Genomic DNA, 22,961 nt, shown 5'->3' with positions numbered 1-22,961 from the left:
GAGGCTGTATTTGAATTAAATGTTAATGTCAACATGCCAGCAGGCTCACACTGACTGTAAAATGAAGCAAATGTTCACTGTTGTTGCCCCTATTTGCCAAAAGATGACGTTATTACTGCTGGTGGTATTACTTTGGTTGATCACACGCCTGCCAGATTCTGTAACCTGGTGCAGCTGGCGTTTATGCAGAATGGCCAAGCTGGAGGCATCAGTCTGTTCGCTGGTCCGTCCTCACAATCCATCACTGTGGGGAAATAGGGACGACCAGATGGAGACGAACTCATGGAGGGAAATTGCTGCAATAATTGGAAAAGATGAGATGTTGTGCAGAAAACAGGCCCAAAGCAGGAGGAAGCTGCAGAGACGGGATGACCTTGCAGGTTTGTCAAACATTAGGAGACTGTTTGAATGACGTACTTCCTGTACATCATCTCTTCTGTGGCTGTTCCAGCAATGAAGAGTTTATTTTTCTAAGCAGCTACACCTGTTGTTGAGGAGAGCAGAAACTTAAGCACAGGTTTAAAAAAAAAAAAAAAGGTTGTTGAGCTGTGTTTGTAAAATAACAAAGCACCATGGTGTTCTTATGATTAGCAGAAATAATATTTATCAAGTTGAATACCCCAGTTTAGCCTGTTAGCATGCTTTTTTTGTTGTTAGCACTGAACATTAAGTACGTGGTGCGATCAAAAAGTTCAACATCTTTCAGCAGATGGGTTTAGGAGCTGTGTTACATGTTGTTGTGATCACTGGTTGGTGCACATTTGTGATTTCTTCATGGAGCTCAAACTGGAGCAGAGAGTAAACATCACATTCGGTGTCAGTCAGCAGCTGGATGATCCAGCCTTCACATGGATGATTGTTACCGGTGATGAGAGGTGGATCTGCAGCTAGTATAAGAGAAGAAACAGCTTTTTTATTAAGGAAGAGCTGCAGTCTGCAAAACCAAACAAACAAGTGCATCAGGTCTGGAGCACCAGGAGCATGTGCTCGATGTTTTCTTCAACATTCACGTCTTTGCTCTCCAGGAATTCGTCCTCCAGGGTTGTACTGTAAAGGCAGAGTTCTGCTGTAGCATCCTGAGGTGTCTGAGGGATTTGATGCAACTCGTCGTGTGATGGCATGCAGGCGCTCCAGTGTGCCCTCAGTGCTCTGATTACATGCAGGTTTTTTGGCCACAACAACACAATCGTTACTCGCCAAACGCCCTACTCACCAGATCTGGACACCCTGCGACTTCTTTATCCTCCTCAAAATTAAATTCAAGTTGAAGCATCGTTATTTTGACACAGTTTAAGAGATTCAGCGCTCATCATAAATGCTACTTGACATTATTTCATCCCAGGACTTCCAGGAGTGTTACAAGCCTTATAGGAGCACAGTGAGCGGTGTATCGCTGCCCAGTCAGACTACTTAGACGACAATGGCGGGCAAATTTAAATCACATATGGTTTTTGTTTTTTATAGGCGGAGTCTCTGAACTATTTTATTGCATCTTGTACAGCTGAAGGTGAAGAGATGTCGTGTTTTTTTCCAACAGCAGCTCTCCTCATCAACAAGACCAGAGACTCCCAGTGACACTTCCTCTCTCTCCCCACCCTCAACATGGACACTGGCTTCTTAAATAGGATTATTATTATTATCATTTTTGCACATTTGAAGTAATTTTCATGTAACTTTGCACATTCTCAGGCAAATTATTTGCACATCCCTGCACACTGTATATATTTACAGTACTGTCATTACCTTTTATTTACTTGTAACACTTCATTTTTTATCTTTTTTGGAAATGTTTCTACTCATCAGCTGTTATAAAGTTAGATTTCTCATGTTTTAAAGCCAACTTGGCAATTAAACTGATTCTGATTCTAATATGTTTTGAAGGACAAAATAAAATGTAATGTCTGATTCGAATGTCATTGCTCTCGGACTGTTAGTCGTCAAGATGTTTCACTCGGTGCAAAAGACGTGAACCTCATGGCAAAGATAGAGGAAAAGAATTGCTCAGGATTTTTACTCTGGAGACAAAGAACATTGGCTCAGATTTTCATGGCGCTCCATTTAACAGTTGCAGATATTTTAATCTGAACCAACAATTAAATAAATGGTCCAAATGTGTCCGTTTCTGTTGACAGACTAATTATTTAGCCACTCGCTGCTCTAAAACACCTTAAACTGATCAGCTGACCCTGAGTCTTGAAGACCGACAGAATCAGTAGCACAGAGTTTATTTCTGCACTAAGTTACATCAACGCATGTGATGTTGCTGCAGCGTTTCTCGGTGTTTTGCAGGACTGCGGTCGCTCCCTCGGTGGGGCCCTTGTGCACTCTGCTACCTTGTCACAGAGGATTCATTTCCTGTTGTGCTCACACAGATGCTTGGAGTGTTTTGTGTTTTTAAGGGGCTTAGGGGGCTGATTACAGGGTCCCTAGATTGTTGCTCTCTTGCCTGGGAACGTCCCCCCTTGACTGGTTTGCTCTGCAGAGTCGCAGATGAAGAAGAAAGCAAGCCACTGTAATCTGTCCAGCAACGAGATTCTCCACACACCATAAACCGTCCGGCTCGTCCTCGGTGCTCTTTGCTTTGGCGTTGTAACGTTTACAGAGACTCTCCAACCCATTCTGCCCTCTTGAGGCCCCGAGGGGCTGCTTTCCTCCAAAGTAAATGTTTGTAAGAGGGGGCAAATGGCAGAGAGAGGAGGAGAGAAAGACTTGAGACATGATTTCTCATGTTGCGGGGACAAAATCTGTTGACTCGCCGTCCTTTCTGGGACAAAAATCAAGTCTCTGTGTGGACACGTCTTTGTGTTTTTAAAACCTTCATAGTGACGACACTTCAGCACTGTGAGGAGATTTAGGCAGATCTTCACAACCTCAGAGGGCTGTTTGGTGATCGAGGCAGAGTTTCCTGTTAATATGAGGAGTAAAGTCTCATTAAAGCTGAGATTAATTCAAATTAAGCCTCTTGATGCACATGAGAAATGTATAACTGTCTGAATACTAAGTGTCTGGACTGTAGAGCTGCACAGAACAACCTGGTCAAAGATTTAAAACCGTCGTAAAGATACAGTTTAATGCAGGACTGTTGTACCAGACGACTTCACACTGAATCTGCTTAACTATGTAAGTCATAGACTGGTCAGTTACCTCAAACTGAATCAGTTTGTCTTTGCTCTTTCTTCATTTATCACCTTTTCCAGCTTGCATCAACTCAGATAACAACAAAATATGTTTATGTTTTATTGAGAAAGTTTCTATTGACTAAAAAAAAAAGTTTATCCAACATTTTTTTTTAACTAAAGGAAGTATCGGTCAAAGACATTGTGTTCAGTAATAAAAGGGACTCAGGTTAAACTATAGACGCCAAAATCTACAGACGTTTTTATTAAATGACACCTGTACCATTAAAGACACCCAGCACTGGGCACCCAGATAGCTCCAGTGGTTGGGCAGGTGACCCATAAACAGGGGCTATAGTCCTCGACACAGAGGTCGTGGGTTCAAGTCTAGCTCATGACCATTCACTGCAGGTCCGACCCCCACTCTTCTCCCCACTGTCACTATAATAAAGGTTAAAAAAACCCAAACAAAAGACACTGCATTGAATAATGACTTCTACAAAAAAAATTAATTCTCAAAAGCACATGAATAATTTTCAGCTTCCATTCAAAAATCACATGAAAAATTTTCACTTCTTTAAGCTGCACATTGGCCTGAGATTGGCTGCTGTTTGCACGTTGTCAAATTAGTTTTATTTCAGCTCGGATAGAGATACATGTAAAAGCTGAGTTGTAGACTGTGGTAGTGAGGACTTTTTTGGCCCTCAAAGAACTTTTTATGGGTTAAGACTTGGTTTTAGTGTTGAAGTTAAAATCAGGTTTGAGTATGAGTTTGCTTCGGTTTCGGTTTAGACATTCAGTTGTGACATTCAGATGATATGGCAGGTTGTTTTAACAGTAAAGAAAAAGACTGGAGATGTGTTGCAGATATCTGTAATTCAGTTCTTCCCATTCAAGGCTCAATCCAAAGACACATTAAACATGGGATGCTGCTTTGACCATACATGTGTGCGGGTTTTTTTAATTACAGATATCTACAATTTAACTTCAGATATTGACAACTGATTGACGGATATCTGCAGCTGAATTATGACTAGTTGTAATTCCAGTTTTATTTCTGACTAGTCAATTCAACATACCTACATTGTCCTTTTCAAATTTCTTAAATTAGGTTTGAATTAGTCAAGAGGATGTTGTGGGTATCATGAGCTGGAATTCTGACGCGTCAAAATGAAGACAGACATCTTGAATTAAAGTTTTGACTCAGCAATGTTCTGGATATCTGTAGTAGTCAGCTTGCTTTTTAAACACACTGTGACACTTCAACCGTAGCTGCATATGACGACTGATATATTTCAACCATAAGTCTATGGTAAATGAAGCTAAAGTTCTCCAGAAACTCTTTGCTGATAAGTTATTACTGTTTTACAGCATTTTCTAGCAAAATTACCCACCACAGCAGCTGCTATTACTTCTGTAAACACTGTTACTGGACCAAAAGTCAATGGAAACCTTCCCATGACATATTGCAGCTTTTATTCTGACTGGTCCAAAATGCCATCGCTGATATCTGTCATTTTAATTCCAAAAAGTCAAACCATTAAATGTTAAACCAGCTTGCCATACAATAAAGGAAGCTTCTCAGCACAGACAAACAAACAGACGTCCAACCTTCTACACTGACACATTTGTCTACGTTTGTGTGTCGTACAGGAACCCGGCTGTGACTCCATCTTGGGCTCCAAGCAGCAGGAGGACGCCTGCATGGTGTGTGGAGGACACAACAGCACCTGCCTGCACCACAAGAGTGTGTACCAGAGCAACGGTCTGGAGGCAGGTAGGACCCACAGTCACCGCACTGTCTCCGCCAGGAATGAATTACGGCAGTTTCGGGCCAACTCGATCCGCAGATAATTCCAGGACCTCTTTGTGTTTCCCACCCAAGTGTTATTAGTCATTCAGGTTTAGTCAAAAGGTTATTGTTCAGTGACAAAGTGAACATTAACCCTGGTAAAAGCTCTGCCAAACAAAAGCGGCTTGGCTGCCTTCCAGGAAGAACTTCAGCTAACAAGAGCTCCAAAATTACAGCTGTTAAGGTTTCAGGAAGGAGGAGGAAGAACACGAAGTTCTTCAGGCCGTTCTGGCTCGATGCCACCGAAACATTGTCGACCTTCACTGGTGGCTGCAGTTCAGAGGCTAATGCGGGGTCTTGAGTCAGAGTCTGCAGAACTATCTTTTGGTTTGTTCATGTATACTCTTATCTGAACAATGAACAGCTTCAGCAGCACGAACAAGCTGCTCGCTGCTCTTAGTCTGAATAAACAGAAAAGAACCAGAGTCAACATTTAGCTTTCAGCTAACAGAGCCAAAAGTCCAGATCCATGCATGTGAATCTGCACAAGTTTGGGGAAACATGGCAATGTTTTTCAATAATTTAAGGCCCCATGTAACAGGACAAATCTAATAATCAGCATGCTACTGTAAATACATTGTTCTGAGGAGGATTAAACTAACTGTTGTCTCACAGTTCACCTGCAAGAAATTGGTTATGATAGAATATGGCTGAACGTGTGAGGCAAGAGATGCTCTTAAGTGGCCGTTTTTTCAGCTGAGCAGAAGCTGAACAGCCTGAGCTTTGTGTTTTATGTTTGCACTGGTGTATTTTAACTCAACCAAGTAGTTTTGGGGCTTAACAAAAGCAAACAGCGATTAAATGCGAAGTAAACAGTGACTGAAAGTACCTAAAAGAATCATCTCACGAGTCACATGACCCAAACACAGACTTATAAAAAAGAAAATCCCTAGAAAAACATACCTGTTTCACAATTTTACAGCCCTTAGTGTGAATCTAATCTGTTTTTCTGCTGTGGATCATCACATATTGGTATATTTGCATTGGAATGGTCACTTTCTAGAAGTTTTCAAAGACTCGTCTGCTGTTGAGTGAACCACAAATCAATCCCACTTGCTCACCTTTGTTAGAGTGATGATGAAGTCGTGCATGCTGTTGGAGGCTCAAGATGTGACCACGAAGGAATAGTGAAGCTTAAACATCAAGGAGACTATGTTGAAAAATAATGCAAGAACAATCTTTCTCCTGTGTCTGGTGAGAACTTCATGAAGTAGCCTCGTATGTATCTGAAAAGGCCTCAGAAGTAAATAATCTATCAGTGACTGTTGATGTGGAAGGAAAAGGAAATTGAATCTAGATCCTGTGTTGCCCTCTGCCGAGCACTGCATTGTGAGATTTTAACACGTCTTGAGCACACAAACAGAAAGTACCCGACACCTCTGGCGTGCGACTTGGCCGAGCCTCGGCTCTGTAACAGTGGCCTCCTCTCACAGCTCGGTGTGTAGGCCGAGCGGAGCTGACAGATGGAGCGCCGGGCCATAAAGGCTCAGATTGAGAAAGCAGAAAACAGGCTGATAATGGCCGCTTTGTTTGGGCGACTCGGCAGCCTTGGGAGGTTTTCTCTCCTCCTGCAGCTGCGTTTTTCCCGACAGAGGTGGAACTGATGGAGGGCGGCGGCGCGAAAAACGCTCCTCCTCAAGGTCAGAAAGCCGCCGACGGCCTCAAGCTCTTCACCGCCCGTCTGTAACTCTGACGTTTCCCCCAGTCACAACTTCATAGAGCTGCGTGAGCCCTGTGCATAGTTTTCCCTCCGGAGCGGGTAAGCAGGAGCAACCGGAGCGACTTCTTCAGAGGCCGTGATGAATGGAGTTCATCCCGCGGCTGCTTCTCAGTGCAGAGCAGCAGGGGAACCATAGAGCTGTCCCTCCCTCGCTCTGCTTTGGCTCACCAGTGAAATATCGCCGCGTAATGAATGGTTGGGAGTTTCAGCTCATTCATAAATTGTCTCTCTTTGTGCTCGTAAACCGACGCTGCGAACCATTTATCATAGTTAAACATTGCTGACATCAGAGATTCTGATTGTTTTATAATGACAGACAGTCAACAGCTTTGTGATACGAACCACGAGCTACCAGCGCCTGGCAAAAACCTAACATCATTATCTGATTATAATCCAGATCCTTTGTGGGTTACTGATTACTTATCACTTACTGACTGCTGATAAATTGAAGATTAGTGCACTACTCAAAGATTAACCCTCAATATAAAGTGCATAGTACAAACTCAAGGCCTGCAGAGGGAACGTTTCAGACTACTGAACCAGAATAATAAAACAGTAAAGTGCTTCGGCATGTCTTTAGAGGACATCAGCAGCATTTGAAGGACTTTCATTTATGCATAGAAGTCTTTTGAGGAATTTCCTATTGAATAAATACTCACCATGTCCTGCATGTTGTGCTTATTTTGCACGTCTCCGTGAGCAGACCTGCATATTTAGACCTGCTGTGTGAATGACTTCACACAGCTTTAAAGGTCAACCTACAAGTTCACTCACTTGAAAGTCGTGTCTGTAATAGCAGAAGCATAAATCACTTTCATTTTTGGTGCTTTTTGGTTAAAATTGTAATTCTCACTCCTCACATGAGAACACAAACATATTCAGCTCATTTACAGGTTCATCATTTACATTTTTCAGTCTACATGAAGAGGTGCTTTATGTGCAAAAATCTCTTTTTTTCAGTGGTGCTGCTGCAGTTGCATGCTGAAAAAGCTGTGAAAGACCCCTTAAGTGTTTTATTTTCAGATTACAAAGGTAGACATTACAAAACCTGCAAATATATTAGCAACTGTTTTCACCTGAATCACAAACCATCAACAGCTCAACCATCATCCTGAATTAGACCTACATGGTTGATCTAGATCGCTGTTTTTTGTTCTACTTGCGTTATTGATCTGTTTTACGCAAAGTGCAATACGGTGCTTTTATAAGTGCAATACGTGCATATGTTTTCATGTATATATGGATGTATATGTATGTTTTAGATAGGAATGTTTTCATGGTTTTACATATACATGGTTTACTCTGTGTCTAGTTGAGCACTTTTGTTTCATATCATGTTAGTTGCACAGAGCTGTAAATTTTGCAGTACTGCCCAAGTTGGGCAGCTGTGGCTCAGGTGGTAGAATGGGTTGTCCTGTAATCGAAAGGTTGGCGGTTCCATCCCCCACCCCTCTACAGTCGAAGTGTCCTTGGGCAAGACACTGAACCTGAAGTTCCTCCCATTGGTAGGCAGGCACCTTGCATGGCAGCTTTGTCGCCGCTGGTGAATGAATGTGTATCTCGGATGTACATTGGTTTGGATAAAAGCTTCTGCTAAATGAAATGAAATTGTAAGTTTCTGAACAATCTTCCTTCCATGAGATATCTGATCTTATCTCATCCTTGCTGCAGCTGCTCTTCTCAACCTTCTGTCTGAATCACTCCATTCTCGCTGTTGTCTCATTAAAACCAGCTTCCTAAAAACGCTCTGTTTGCTCTGATTGGTCAGCTGGTCTGACAAAAGCGAGGTAACGGTGGTTATGTGCTGAAATCCCAAATCTATGAGCACAGAGACGCAGAGAGGCAGTTGCTCATCCTTTGTTTGAGGCCAAACTAGCTGCTCGTCAGGCGTCATGCAGATGTGTTACGCTGTGATGTAGATGAGTGAAGGTTTTATACAGGTACAGAGGTTCAGGAGAGGATGACTCTGTTTGCTGTAGACTTTGTAAGTTATTATGGGCATGTTAATTATGTATATTAACTATCTACATGTGAATTGACAAGATATAAAGAAACCCCACAAACAATTTGTCACCGCCGCTGCTGTGTTGTTTACATGAACACCATAGTAACCAGCACAGCTAACACCAAGATGAGTGATGCTCAGATTGTGCAAAATAAGTTCTCAAGGAAGATATACTGACTGTCAAACCACATAGACTTTAATCCTCCAGGTTTACTTCAGACCTGGCGCCTGCCTAGCAGCTAGTATGGCACGCCCTCACACAAAGAATAGAAGCACTTCTGCTACGACTACACCCATATACACCCATATCTGGGGTAAGGGTACGAAGCAGCGTTGCCTCACTTTCATCGGGCCAAGCGACTAATCGGAACGCTTTTCAGGAGGCATTTCTTAAAGAGACAGGAGCTAAAATGGAGCGTTTCAGACAGAAGAGGTGCTTCTGCAATTTATACTCAGAGAATAATAATAAGTGTTTTCAACATAACAAGCACGTAAACATGTTCTGGCAGACCCTAAAAATAAAGTTTTAAACTTGTTGGTGCGTTTAATATGGGCTCTTTAAGTGTTCACATTCTGTAGTTATATGCAAACCATATGAATATGCAGCATTTGCAACCTTGCTGTTATTTTGGTAGTTTTAACTCAACAATTCTACAAATCTACAGTTTCATTTAGCAGATGCTTTTATCCAAAGCGACCTACATCTGAGAGTGGATACAGCACATGCAAGGATCTAGTCAGGAGAGAACAACCTGGATACGGGTCATACTTCTACTCATTTAAATACTCACAAGTGAGCATGACACTGGAGTCCTGATGTAACAAACACTTGAGTAAATTAAATATTTATTTTTGAAACTAACTTACAATGATTAGAACATATCTCTACTACCAGCCTTTTGTATGTGAAAACATAACTTTTAAAGGCTTATATACAAAATCTGCGACTATTATTGTATCAAATATCTGAACAGCTGAGACTAATCTGACAACAACAAGCTACAGCCTGAATGGAAGGGCCTAATAATGGCAGAGATAAAAGCTTAAAACCAAAGGTGGTGAAGTCATCCTGACAAAGGCCTCGGGCTCATAAGGTTACGAAAACAACTCAAACAGCTAATTGACTGATCAGCTGATAATTGGAGGTTCTCTGGGTGCGCGCACGTTTGGGGTCAGCGGCGGCCAAGCTGTAAATTTTTGCCGAAGGGTCTCTCAGGAGGTGAGTGTGGTGATGCAAACAGTCCCTGAGAGTAGTTAGCCGACTGTGACGTGTCAATTCCTCTTAAACAGCATTCCTCTTTATCAAACAATAAATCAATCAGTTAGGATTTTTTCTTTTTTTTTCTAACAGAGAATACAGATGAAAGGAGTAAAAATGCAATAAAAAAGTACAAAGGGATGAAGGAATTGAGGAAATGCCATCCTAAATAACACACACATACAATGAGGAAACAGGATGAGATCAAATAAAATCAGTTTAAAATAAAATAAAATATCCATTATTAAAAAAACAAAGCGATAGGTAGGTGAAGGAAGTCAAATAGAAGTCAAAATTCATTCAATAAAATAAGAAAATAATGAAAAAAAGAAGCAATAACAAGACTAAAATATGTAAATAAGTGAATAAATACACAAATCAATGAATAAATAATTGAATAAATAATTAAAATAATCAATGATTAAGATAAATAAAAAACAAATAAGAAAAAATAAATAATTGAATTCCCATTCTGTGATAAATAAAGTATTTTTCATTTCATAAAGTTAGTTCTAAGTAGAGTAATTTAAAAAAACAGGTCTTGAGTTTACCTTTAAAAACATCAACTGTTGCCTTCAGGTGTTCTTCTGTTCCATAGATGTGGACCATAATGACAAAATGCTGCCTCACTGTAGGTTTTTGTTCTGATTTTAGGTTTCATTAAAAAGCCACTACCACAAGGCACGAGGCTTCATGAGATAAAAGTAAATCTAATCTTTATTTTGGACCATATCTGTTTCTTCTCTGTTGCTTCACTGTAAAGTAAACGCCGACTCGCAGCTCGTCTGCCTGCAGGTCGAACCGAAAATCCGACTATTTTAATGTTCTGCTACGTTTAGATTGAAAATAACTCAAGAGCCATCTGTCCCTCCTGCTTGTAAAAATCTGACTTTTCCTTTAATCATGTGAAGCAGTTAAATTTTTGGGAGGGTAAACTAACATTAAAGCTTCTAACCGTCTGACTCTGTTTGCCAGGAGGGCCGTTCGGATACAACGAAGTGGCCATGATACCAGCTGGAGCCACTCACATCCGAGTCACCGACAACAGCAGGAACTATCTCGGTAAGGTTCGTCCCGTCACATGCACGTATATCAGGCTGAGCTTCACACAGACGACGTCGCTCCGCATTGCCGGCTCCGTCGCTGTAAAATGAATTCCTGCACTCGGTACGACTTCCTCTCCCCGGAGACAGGAGGGGCTCAGCGGTCCCATCTGGTTTCTCCCAGGCAGGACCAAGGGCATCTATTCTCATCCTTGTTTATGAGACCAAAATAAAGCAGGCACCGAAATGGCTCACGGCGTGGTCTTGAAAGGGCCGCTCGTAAAGGCTTTATCTGACCGCTGGGGTGAGGCAGGTGAAGGCGCCTGTTTCCATCTCATGTCATGGAAAATCCCTGCGCCTGCACCGAGGAGAGGCAGCTGCCTTATATAGCAAAGCTGGCACATTTCCTCAACCCCAGCTTGACCCGCTGATATGCAAAGGTAATTGTTCCCGCCATTTTTGAGAATATTCAACAATTCCACGTTTCCTTCCTCCCGCAGCCCTGCAGAACGGCAGATCCCAGTTTGTCATCAATGGCAACTGGAAGATCAGCGTCCCTGGAGAGTATAACGTCGCCGGGACCAAGCTGCTGTACCGGCGCTCAGCAGACACCTGGGAGAGTTTCGAGGTGCCGGGACCCACCAAGGAAGACCTTCACCTGATGGTAGGAATCCTTAAAGAGGCTGGAATGGGACAGTTTGGTCACCAGGGGCCTGCTTCTGCAACTTGACAGATGTTTGTAGTCGACTCGTAGGTGTGAATTCAAGCCATCAGTCGGCGAGTTTTGATATTAATTCAATGATCTAAATATAGACTCTGGGAGCATTAGAACATGTTTTTAAGTTTCAGGACTGCAGGAAGTTGCTGCAGGCAGAAAGAAACCGTCCCTAATTGGCCCTTTCAGCCTCTCTGTTTCCATTGTAGCGTAGCATCTATCATCGGCCTTTATTTCATCGACCTCTGTTTAAACTCAGAGCACATTAAGCCAAGAAATCCTCATTTACAATGGAGCCGAGTAAAACAAGATAACAGATGTCGGCACACAAATAAACTCTGATAACAGTAAGATATTAAAAGGGGCCAAGATTCTGCTAACAACTAACAGCTTTTGTTGATTTTGACCCTATTGTAAAGTACTATAATATATTAAAAACCAGAGCCATGTAATCAGGATTACATTCTGTCTCCCTGCGTTGCGCAACACTGTGTAAAACTGAAGATATTCTGCTTATCAGAAGAAAAACACCAGCTTTGGATGAACGCTTGATTGTTTTCAGGTATTTCTGACCTGGCTCAGCTACCAACCAGCTGATAACCATTGAGGTTTCTGTTGTTGCAGTGTTTTAACTGTGAACACAGCGTGCTGTTTGTTTTACCTGGAGACTCCGACATAGCGAGCTTGAATCCAGCAGCAGTTATTAAGTCTTACCGGGGGACTGGCACTTGGATTTATTGCTTCTGCTTTAACCACAACCATAACCCTAATGCCTGGGGTTAGCTCTAATATTGGGACAACAAACCTTTGCAAAAATACAGGAAAAGCAGCTGCGGTGAATTTATGTGCCTTCCTTGTTGTTATTCCCCTCATTTAGTTTAGTTACCCTTGTAATTCTCAACCTAAGCCTTTGGATTACGTGGCTGCTAGAGCAAATTATAGGTGATGGACACCAGGACCAGGAAAACGCAACAACTCCAACAGAGTGATGCGTCTTTTTTCTGAAGTAGCTATCAAGAAGTCTGCACCTATAAAAAGCAGAGCTGTACTTGATTTAAATCTGACCACTATCATCTTCAAAGTGCTTTCCTTTGGCAGCGTTGCAACAACTCCCAGCATTCCTGTTTGTAACTTTCCCTGACAGTCCTGTTTTCTAAGTGCGTCAAGCACCTTTGTGATGCATCCTAGATCTCCACTAAGTCAAAATGGCAACACTTCAACTACAGTTTCTATCTGAGGAAAAGGAAAATGTTGCAGGGACCCAAATCTGGAGTAGAGTGGGTGGAGAGCAATGATTGTGTTGTTGTGGTCACGAGACCCGTGCAGAACCACCATGCTGTGACCAAGTACACTGTGCATTAGAGCAACAACATGCCATCGCACCACAGTTCAGGTCATTTGCACCAAATGTTCTTCCTCAGACACCTCAGAACGTTACAGTAGAACTCTGCTTTGATCGTCTAGTTCTAGTTAATGAATTCACGGTGCACGAGCACATTAATGTTGAAGAAAACAACAAGCATTCTCCTGGTTGTGCTTCTGACCTGCTGCACCATCTCAGATCTTGGAAACTGCAGCTCTTCCACTGTGAAAACTGTTGTTTCTTCTGATGGTGGTAGCCGCAGATCTACCTCTTATCAACACTGATGCAGCTCCACATGAATGTTGCATCATCCCAACGCAGAATGTGATGTTTTCTTCTTAACTCCAGTTTGCAGTCTGTAAGGAATTTGCAAATGTGCATGACAACGTATGCAACACATTGATAGCGCTGTGTCCAAGGTCTTCTAACTCAGTTATTGCTGCACATGTTGTATGTGTTGACACTTTGATTTAAATGAAATCAAATATCCAGTCAGACTTAGTATTAGTAGATCCACAATATTAGCGATCTGGAACTGGAGTCATGGGTAACAAACAGCACTCTAGGTCACACTATTAGGTACAGTAGAACCAATGTTATATAAATGTTGGTGCATGCATTTCCAAAGCTTTCACTGTGTGCAGCACTCAGCAGATAGATACAGAAAAAAGACATGATCCGTATTCCCGTGCCGTCCTTGTCTGCAGGTTCTATCGACAGACAGGAACCCGGGGATCGAGTACGAGTACTGGCTGCCTCCGGACCAGTATGCCCTCTACCACGGGAGGAGGAGTCCGCTGCGTCAGGCTCACCACACAGCCAGCTACCTCCCCTGGGACCAGCCCACCACCACAACCAGCACCACCACCACCACCACCCGGCCTCCTCCAAGCACCACCCGACCCTACTGGTGTAAGACCTGCCTTCAGCTTCACTCAGTCACCCTTCAGCAGATCCATAGATGAAAGCGTGAGCTTAAAGGGGAGAGAAAGTCTCCCCAGAATCTAAGTTAATCAATTATCTACTCATAAGCGTGTCAGTCAGAGCTGCATTGAAGTTGAGAAGAAGCCTCAGGCTGCGTTAAAATAGACGTGAGTGCAGGATTAAAAACAGAGTCTCCTTCATTTCAGTGAGGCGCCTGCAGGCTTCTGTAACCAACATGCAGTTTTCCGGAAGAAAAGTTGAACTTGACTCAACTTTTGCCGCAGTGCCGTGTTGTCTGACAACACATGCACAGATTACTGTGTGACATGAACACCGTATTTGCACTGTTGACTCAGCTTTGATGTTTAAAGGTAAAATAGTTGTTGTGGTAACTTCTAGAGCTGTAAAATCCTGTTTCATATTATTATAAACAACTGCAGTATGTTTTGGTGTCTTAAAGGCCTTCAGCTTGGATCTGGATTTGGATCTGTTGCTTAAACCAGCTTTCTTAGCTTGTTTTTTTATCAGTACCTGAAGCAGAACACTCCCACCAAAGCCTCTTGTGTTTCTTTACACAGTCTGAATGCCTGTTAGATGCACAGCTAGTCCCAGCTGTTTCACCTCATTCCCTGAAACCACTGAAACTAAAACAAAAAAAACAAACCAAAAATATGTCCGTTTTGTAAAGTTGCAGTTTCATAAAACCTAGATGTTAATTTCAAACTTTGATAGAGTAAGAAATCCGAGACAGCCATGTTGACTGATTGTGTGCAGCGTTATATCTATCATATGTGGCCACCAGGAAAAAGCAGCTTTCCTCAAAGCTCTCAGACTTTGCTGTTCCTCTTTTAACACCTCTGGTTGAACATCTCTGGAATATTCAGAGAGATGCTGCTGTTGTCAAACAGAAACTTCTGCAGCTAAGTGCCCTAAACTGCAGTTCTTCAAACGACCACTTGAGGCTGACTAGAAAAGTGAGTCAGTCCTCATAGAACTCCATGTTAAAATGTTAAACTTTACAGCAGAAATAAATCTGCTTACAACCTGGTATGAAAACACATTTCCTCTCTATAGCTAGTTTCCTCATTCAGAACAACTGCACAGGGGGAGAACTGTTCTATAACTCAGCCATTTAAATTGTATTAAGGCCTAAAGACATTTGCATGGCCCATCTCATCTCCACTCATACTCCACCTGTTCACTAACTTTGATTAAACTGTGAGTTACAAGGAGTCCACTTAGCCATCCCAGTACTACACAACAGTACAGCTGTAGTACAGACCGACATTATCCGCCGCTGTACTACAGTACATCTGTAGTCCATCAGGGTCTGGCTGCAGTAGAAAAAACACACTCTGGTTTGATTGTGTTTCTTTAAATCAATCACAATTGTCTTTAGTGGAGCTAAAGAAAGGATGCAGCTTTTGTGTTCCCTCAAAATAATGTCAGGAGTGTTTTGGTGGAAGATTTGCACACAGGGAAATAAACACGGCTATTAAAATAATAATTTGCACTGGCTTGTGTCACTGCGTGATCCAAATCCTCTGCAAAACTTTAAATATTCAGTGTTTAAGGTTGCTGTTTGGAGGTTGTTGTATATCATATCTATCATACAATGGCAGTTGGAAAGGCAACATGGTGTTAACATGTTGTTTTCATAGAAACAAAGTCCCAAAAAACTGGGACGCTAACACTTTACTGCCAAACAGAAACCCTACATGGACACTCGCCTTAAGATCCAACAGGGTTAAAAGCTGAGATCTGAGAATCTGGACAAGAAACAGGAGCAGATGCAGTCGTCTAGTAATGAGGGAAACAGAATAAGATCTCTTTATGGTCCAGCCTATTTCTCTCCTATACGTCAACTTAAATTTACATCAACAGAAGATTTTGACCATTTTACTGTACTTCTTAAGGTCTGCACCTGAGAAATAACTTCCTCTGTCTTGTCTCAGCCAGATTTAAGATCTTAAAATGCTCTTTTAATTCCTCTTCTTGCACTAGTCTTTATTTGTCTGAAATAACCAGCCTTTGAGACCGCAGTAGGAAGCCTGACCGACTTATAAATGATCCTGCACAGCTTCAGAAATCAGTAATCCAATTGAAGCTCTGAGACTTTTCTTACTGCTAAGATCTGTGTATGAGCTGAAGTTTCCGTCTGTCCAGCACATGCTTTTCATTTTCCTTTTCATTGCACATCTGTTTGGATGGTAGTTTTTTATCATATTGTATTTTATTTTATATATATAATAAATATTAGTACAATAGCTCAACGAGGCGACAGGGTGGAACAGTGGTTTGCAATGTCGCCAAATCACAAGAAGGTTTTGTTTGAACCTGCTGGTTGACTCTGGGTTGTTCCATGTGCTGTTTGCATGTTCCTCCTACATGAGTATCCAGTGTTCTCTGCCGTCTCTGTTCGCAGTATTACGGTGAAATTTTACTCTTATTTGTCCAGAAAAGACTATTGTAAACAGCACTTCTCCTCTCAGACCTTGATTGCCGTGCAGAGCTCTTGGACGAGGCTGCATAAGCTTTAAAAACAAACTGCACATTTGCAGCAACCTAATGAATATTTTATGACTTTGGAGAAACATGACTACATCTAATATCAGCATGTCTGACTTAGATTTGACTTGTAATGTGTCCTTTGGCTTCCTAACAGCCTTGAACACAGTTCCAGCTGACATGTGTCCGACTCCTTTAAGAGACAAATATCAGCTTGGAGTGCGTTTTATTGACTGCACATGAGCAGCCTTTGATCACAGGGTCTGCAGCAGCTCTGCAGATATATTTGTTTTTAAAGCTGATCACAGGAAGAATTGGAATTCTGTTTTTTTCCATCAGCATTGTTTGATCGTTTTGAAATCCTTTTGCCACCTTCACAGCTGTTCTCGGTCACGCAGCGATAACAGTGACAGATGAAGTCGTCCAAAGCGAAAAGGTACAAAACGCTAAAAGGACAATGAGGGGAATCGATCACAGACCTGAGGACGGAGGAGCTTTAATCAGGCTCAGTGAGTGGAAACACCTGCAGCTCGTGGTGGGCGACGGGTTAAAAACTCTCCAACTTCAGGTCTCATTCGATTTAGAATAGTTTGTCTGTAGGCTGAGCTGGTTGCTGCTGCTGCTGCTGCTGAGGAATGCAGCTGGTTTATCTCTCATGATAAGGCTGCAGTACACATGTGCTGAATCTACACTTACCTCCCCAAACACTCACATTCACGTGGAAATCTGTGCACAGCCTGCGGACTTGCGCTTTCTGTCCAACTGCATCCAGTCCGTAATAAATCTCAGCAGCCTCTCTGGAAACATTTTGCAGCTGCTGGATTTGTGCCAAACTGAACTGTTTGCAGGAGCAGCATGTTGATTATTTGTTAGATAACAAGGTGAACTCCCAGGTCTGGATTCCTCATCCTGGAGCAGCACATAATGCGATCAGGATGACGGGAACTGTATGATGATCCTTGGGGAGGGGCTGTGTCTTTTTATAGCACAGTTCAGTTCTGTGAAGTTTTGCTGTTTCAGATCCAAACAGAATGTCCTGTTTTCTCTGATCTATTGTTTCCTTCTTGCAGTTTCCTTAGCGTTTTGTCAATGTGTGACTATTAAATGAATCCAGGGACAGTCCCGATCTCCATGCCTGAAACCTACTCACAAAGATCTAACTGATGTCACCTGAAACAGGACAGTCCTTCGTGAAATAGCCAACATAGTGCCGTAATGACACCAAAACATCTTTCATGCTGTTGTGTATTTGTTTCTTTTATGTTTATTTGTGGACATTTAAATGAAATATCTGTAATTTATCATCCTACCACTATAGGACAAGGAGCTACACACAGGTCTGGCTGTGAAGCTGCAGTGAGCTTTAGGTTTATTCATGTAAACTTTTTTTTTCATTGTAATGCGAGGGTCGGTTGCTCCTTTTTTTCCTTGTTTGTTTGCTTGTTTAGGAGGTTTTCTTTGGGTTAGCTGACTCATGAAACCCTAAAACCCCAGTCAGAAATAACAGGCATGAAGATAGAGGTTATCAACGTTATCACATAAAAGTTTAACTCCTCATGTGACTCGTCTTCCACACAGAATGAACCAATCATGTGCCGCCAACTTCAGTCAGGAGGGACAGGTTGTTATAATGGAGAGCTATGAAGAATATAAACCCAATTACCTTGGTTTGTAGTACAGCCCTTTGGCTATCCTCTGGGTTTTATGCCACAGGGCGATGCATTCTGGGTAATAAAGTCTGCACATTTGTATAAAGTGTACATAAGGAGAGTAACCTTTTGTACTGAATGATTTGATAGTTAGACAATCCTAAACTTGCACTCAATTAGCGGAAACGCCTCAAAGTCTGGGAATGTAGACGTTGGGATTTGTGAAAGTAACAAAATAAATGTCAGCTAACATGTCCAAACTCATTTCAGGTCAGAACATAAATATGTTTGAAATATGAGTTGAAATAAGGATCCTTCACACTGATTATTGTCCTACAATGGAAAAGGAGCAGCTGGATCCCACTTGAAACAAACGGTGGACGGTGGTTAAACAGCTCCACAAACATATCTGCCAACAGCATGGATACGTTTTAGGAACTGGATCCGACTCAAAGACGGTGCCTACTCATGTGAATGAGAATCGCTCTCTTGGCAAAAATAAGTCGAGCTTCCAGGTCTGTTTCCACTGAACGTGTGCTTCAGGCTTCGTCCCGTATGGAGGAATTTCTGGCATCACTCACAGAGGTTTAGGTTTGTTTTTCTGTCTGCCCAGCACCGACATGATAAGAATTAAGAGTAGACAAAAAATAGAAATGTGACCTGTTCATTGTGCTTTAATGTCCTCAGGCGTACGGATACCTTTTCTTTATCAAATGACCAGAAATAATGTGAAAATCAGAGATCTTCTCTAATTTTTAATGCTGGGGAGAATTTACAAACATAAAACCTCCAGAGACTGATAATAATGATAATACAAAGTGAAAAGTAGCACTGATGGCAGCTCGACAGGCCTTTCTTTTATAATGCTGATTGTAATATTGCAGTACTAGAAGTATATATTATTATTAATATGGAACAAAACAGCAACTGATAGCCACCATGTCTTTTTTTGATATTATCTATGTGTCAGAAGAAGGATTTATCTGAACATATGTGGAGATGCAATAAACAGGAGGTATGGAGGTTCCTCCCCTAAGAAATATTAAACATCAGACAATTTATTTCTTGCATTCTGGTGATTTTTTTATGCACCAATTTATGGCGCAACTGTCTTTATTTCTGTATCTAGTATCAGACCTCCCCCTCCTCCTCCTTTATGGTTGTTGGTCTGTCTGTGTGTGGTGGGATGATTCAGTGTGTGTGGGCTCGTAATTCATGTTCATATTTAAATAAATAATTCGGTACTGAAGAAATAAGACCCTCCCCTGTCAGAGGCATTCTTGCGTCTATAAGTAACGTTACAGTAGTTTTTCATGTCGTGTTTTAACTGAGGAGGGTTTATTTTTACTGCATTCCCGCTGAGATTTACATCTATGTCAATGGCTGAAGTCAAAATCCAAATTGTTTCATAAAAAGCATCTGACTAGAAGAATCATCTAAAATGTGCTTTTGTATCTTGTAGTTTTAAGACCTGCGAAGCCGCCGCGACAAACTCCTCACGACAACCACCACCAGCGTCCTCAGCAGCCCATCCTGCCTCGTCTGGAGCGAGAGGAGAACCACAGGAACCTCCTGCCTCAGCCCTCACCTGGAAGTACGTCCACCACCTCCTCCGAACGCCGTCCCGCAACAAGCTGAGCGCTGCTAAACGAATTTGATCTCGTTCTGGGTGTTAAATGAGAAGATCAACGTGGATCTCTTTAGTTAAACCAGATAGAAAAACTTCTTGAACTTGATCTTCTGCTTCTAATCGATTTGAAATTATCTAAATTATTTTTCGAATGTCCTAATTATTATCTAGCCGTGGCTCAGGTTTCATTTCAGTTCTGGGAGTCTGTTTCCGCTTCGTTTCCTGCCATCGGCTACATTTTTATGCACCAATTTGTGCTTTTTCTGCATTAATTTACGCTGAAAATATCTCTATTTATGTGAAGGAAAACACTAACTTCAGATACCAGGTGACCCTATCCCCCAAAATAGTGACATATATATGAGTCTAATTCCACTCTTCACAGTGGATTTACTGGTTGTATGAGCTCGTGTTTCATATTTTGAATTATGAGGACAAAGAAAAAGATCGGTTGCATCTTTTAGTGCGTTTTTAATGGCTTTTCACTGAGGTTTTCTTCTTCTTTCCTGTTTTTATTGAGGATTCGGACAAATATAACTTTTATTTATATAGCAGGTTCTAAAAAACTGATTTTTATAGGGTGCTTTGAAATTTTAGCCAAAAAAAGAGGACACTCAGGAAGACAGCATTAAATAGAAAATAGTCAGATCACACAAGAAGAAACAAAACTAAAGAAGCAAAACATGAAGAAATAGTTAAACATGGCAACAGGTTCAAAATGCAAAACACAGACAGAAGAAAAACCAACTGATACAAATAAAATGATAAAAGCACCAAAAATACCAAAGCACAGAGTAAAGAGACGACTTCACATGAAAGAAAGTCTATAAAAATGGGTTTTAAGAAGTGATTCAAAAGAAGACGCTGTTCTGAATGTTTAGGAAGACGAATCCTTTCTTCTCCTGAAATCTACACTTTTGAATAATACTTTAATTTATTACTACTTTAGGTTCAGACTCAGCTGTTGATGTTCAGTTGTTCCAGCTTATTAGAGAGCTGATAATTAAGACAAACGTCCTGTTTCTTGTTTCTAAAGGTGGACACAGTAGATTTCCATTTTGGCTGTTTCTCTTTGGGAAGTCTTGTATATTTTAAATTAGTACTGACTGATGTATCCGTCCTCTACATATGTTTTCAGTGCATGCAGCTAGAAGGTAACAGTTGGTACCTTTGGAACAAACACTGTGTTAAGTTTCATGCGCTTTAGACTCGTATCCATCATTTGGTACCATCGGGGAGGCGTCTGATTGGTCCCAAATTCATTCTGCAGTTTGATATGTAGCCAAAAGGTGCAAAAATAAATATGTGCAGCCACATGAGGAACGAGGAGTCCTGCAACAGATGGTCTGAACCCACAGAGAGCTGAATTCAACATCATGGAATGAATTACATGAAGCAGCAGCCTATCTGTCAAATACTTGAAGCACCAAGTCTTTACTTTTCTGTATGACGTTAACTGAAGAATAAAAACTCTAAATTTATCACTTCAACTGCATGAAACCTTTGCAGATAACTGGTTGTTTCAGAGTAATAGTATCCTGTATTGTTGTCTGGATCCTATATAAGTTTGTTTTCTTGCCACAGAAGCAAAACATCTCCATTTTCTATCTTTTAACACCGAAATAGTTTGAATCTGTGATGAAAGCAGTGGTTCACAGGCCAAACTTCTCATCTAACTCCCTGTAAGAGAGCCAGCCAGCAGAGCTTCGGCTATCTTCCTGTGTTCTCATACGGTGTATTTACAGTAAATGTCATGTCTGTACATGTGCCTTACTTCTGCTCTGCTCATCCTCCAGGGCATTGTGGGAAATGCCATCGAGCTAAAGGTCGAAGGGAGCGCCAGAGACAGTATTGTCAGAAGGACTTTGGTAAGTCGGAGCTTTGTGCCGATATTCAGTAGCTTGTGACAGAACACACACGCTTATTGAAACATTTCGTCGTCAGTTTTCCGAGCCAGAGTCCTGGGGAAGCTGTACCGAGGCGAGGAGACCCGCTACGACGTCCAGATCATCCACACCTACCGGAACCGCTTCCGCCTGGAGCACCGGGAGTTCCTGTGGGTCCCCAACACGTGCGACTGCCCTCAGCTGGTGGTGGGGAGGCAGTACATCCTGATGGTGCGTCGCCACATTAACTACGAGCGCACGCTGAACCGCATCCTGCTGGAGGAGGACAGCTACGTGGTGCCGTACCGACCCAGAGAGGACGAGCAGGTGCGGCCGCTCGAAAGGCTCTGCAGCAACACGGGACCCAAGCAGCCGGCCGAGCTCAGAGGATGAGGCGGGACAATGTGGAGGACGAAGCTCAAACTGAAGCTTTACTCACGTTTAATCTTCCATTTCTGGATCTTCAAAGGTTCACCAGACTGCTTGTTGTCGGTGCGATGATGAGAGATGAAGCTGGAAAACCAAACAAGACTGGACGTTTATTTAAAAGCCTTACTGTACCATGTAGAGCACTTTAGGTGGACGCTTGTGCCCACCTTTAAACACAAACCAAAGAGAAGAACATTGACTGAAATGGCCTTTTTGCTAACGCTGTTTTTCCACAGCTACCATTTATTTTTTTTATATTGCATTTGTGTGTGCGTTTGTGTGTGTTTGTAAACGTAAAGGAAAAATTCCACTCGACAGAATTATTTCAGATTGAACGAATGTTGCACCTCATCCAGATATTTCCAACAACTCAGTAGAGTTTGTGCAGCAGAAAATGTTTGTGATCTAAAACAGTGACAATTTTATTTTTTTCATAAATTGATGCCTCTAAACATAATCCAGCCAGCGAGCATGTTGCCACAACAACGTTTAGTTTTTACTTTCTAGGAAACGACACTTAATGCCAGCTACTTAACAATATGAAGGTTACGGCTCTGGTCATGGACATGTGTCTGGGCTTTCTTCTGGTATCTGGTACTGGGACGATGCCAGCTGATTCTTCTCTGTGGATCAGACTTGTTGTGATGCATCCTTTGCAGCTAGATCAACGCCTTCTGCTCTTGGTCGTGTTCCTCGAGCTCTTACTGAGCAGCTTTTGCCTTGTGCTTGGTCTCCAACAATGTTCAGGCAAGTGGCAGGTCTGCTCGATATATCGTTTCAGTATCGACATCTCAACTTGTGCGACACTGCAGGAAGTGAGATGTGTTTGAGGCAAATTACCTCAAACACATCATGCAAAAAAA

General features: G+C 41.9%; 1 protein-coding gene across 1 annotated transcript in view; it reads left to right on the top strand.

Moving 5' to 3' along the window:
- Positions 1–22,448, top strand: part of adamtsl5 (ADAMTS like 5) — a 58,374-nt gene extending 35,926 nt beyond the window's left edge. Inside the window, exons 7-13 of the mRNA XM_008296023.1 lie at positions 4,770–4,893; positions 10,927–11,013; positions 11,495–11,658; positions 13,780–13,984; positions 19,616–19,747; positions 21,580–21,651; positions 21,728–22,448. Of these exons, the coding sequence (XP_008294245.1) occupies positions 4,770–4,893; positions 10,927–11,013; positions 11,495–11,658; positions 13,780–13,984; positions 19,616–19,747; positions 21,580–21,651; positions 21,728–22,062 (1,119 nt within the window). The 3' untranslated portion in view covers positions 22,063–22,448. The remainder of the gene's footprint in view (positions 1–4,769; positions 4,894–10,926; positions 11,014–11,494; positions 11,659–13,779; positions 13,985–19,615; positions 19,748–21,579; positions 21,652–21,727) is intronic.
- The last annotated feature ends 513 nt before the right edge of the window (positions 22,449–22,961 follow it).

This window comes from Stegastes partitus, unplaced genomic scaffold (assembly GCF_000690725.1).
Source record: "Stegastes partitus isolate 25-593 unplaced genomic scaffold, Stegastes_partitus-1.0.2 Scaffold1095, whole genome shotgun sequence".
Taxonomy (NCBI): domain Eukaryota; kingdom Metazoa; phylum Chordata; class Actinopteri; family Pomacentridae; genus Stegastes; species Stegastes partitus.
This window is presented reverse-complemented; position numbering and strand designations above follow the sequence as displayed.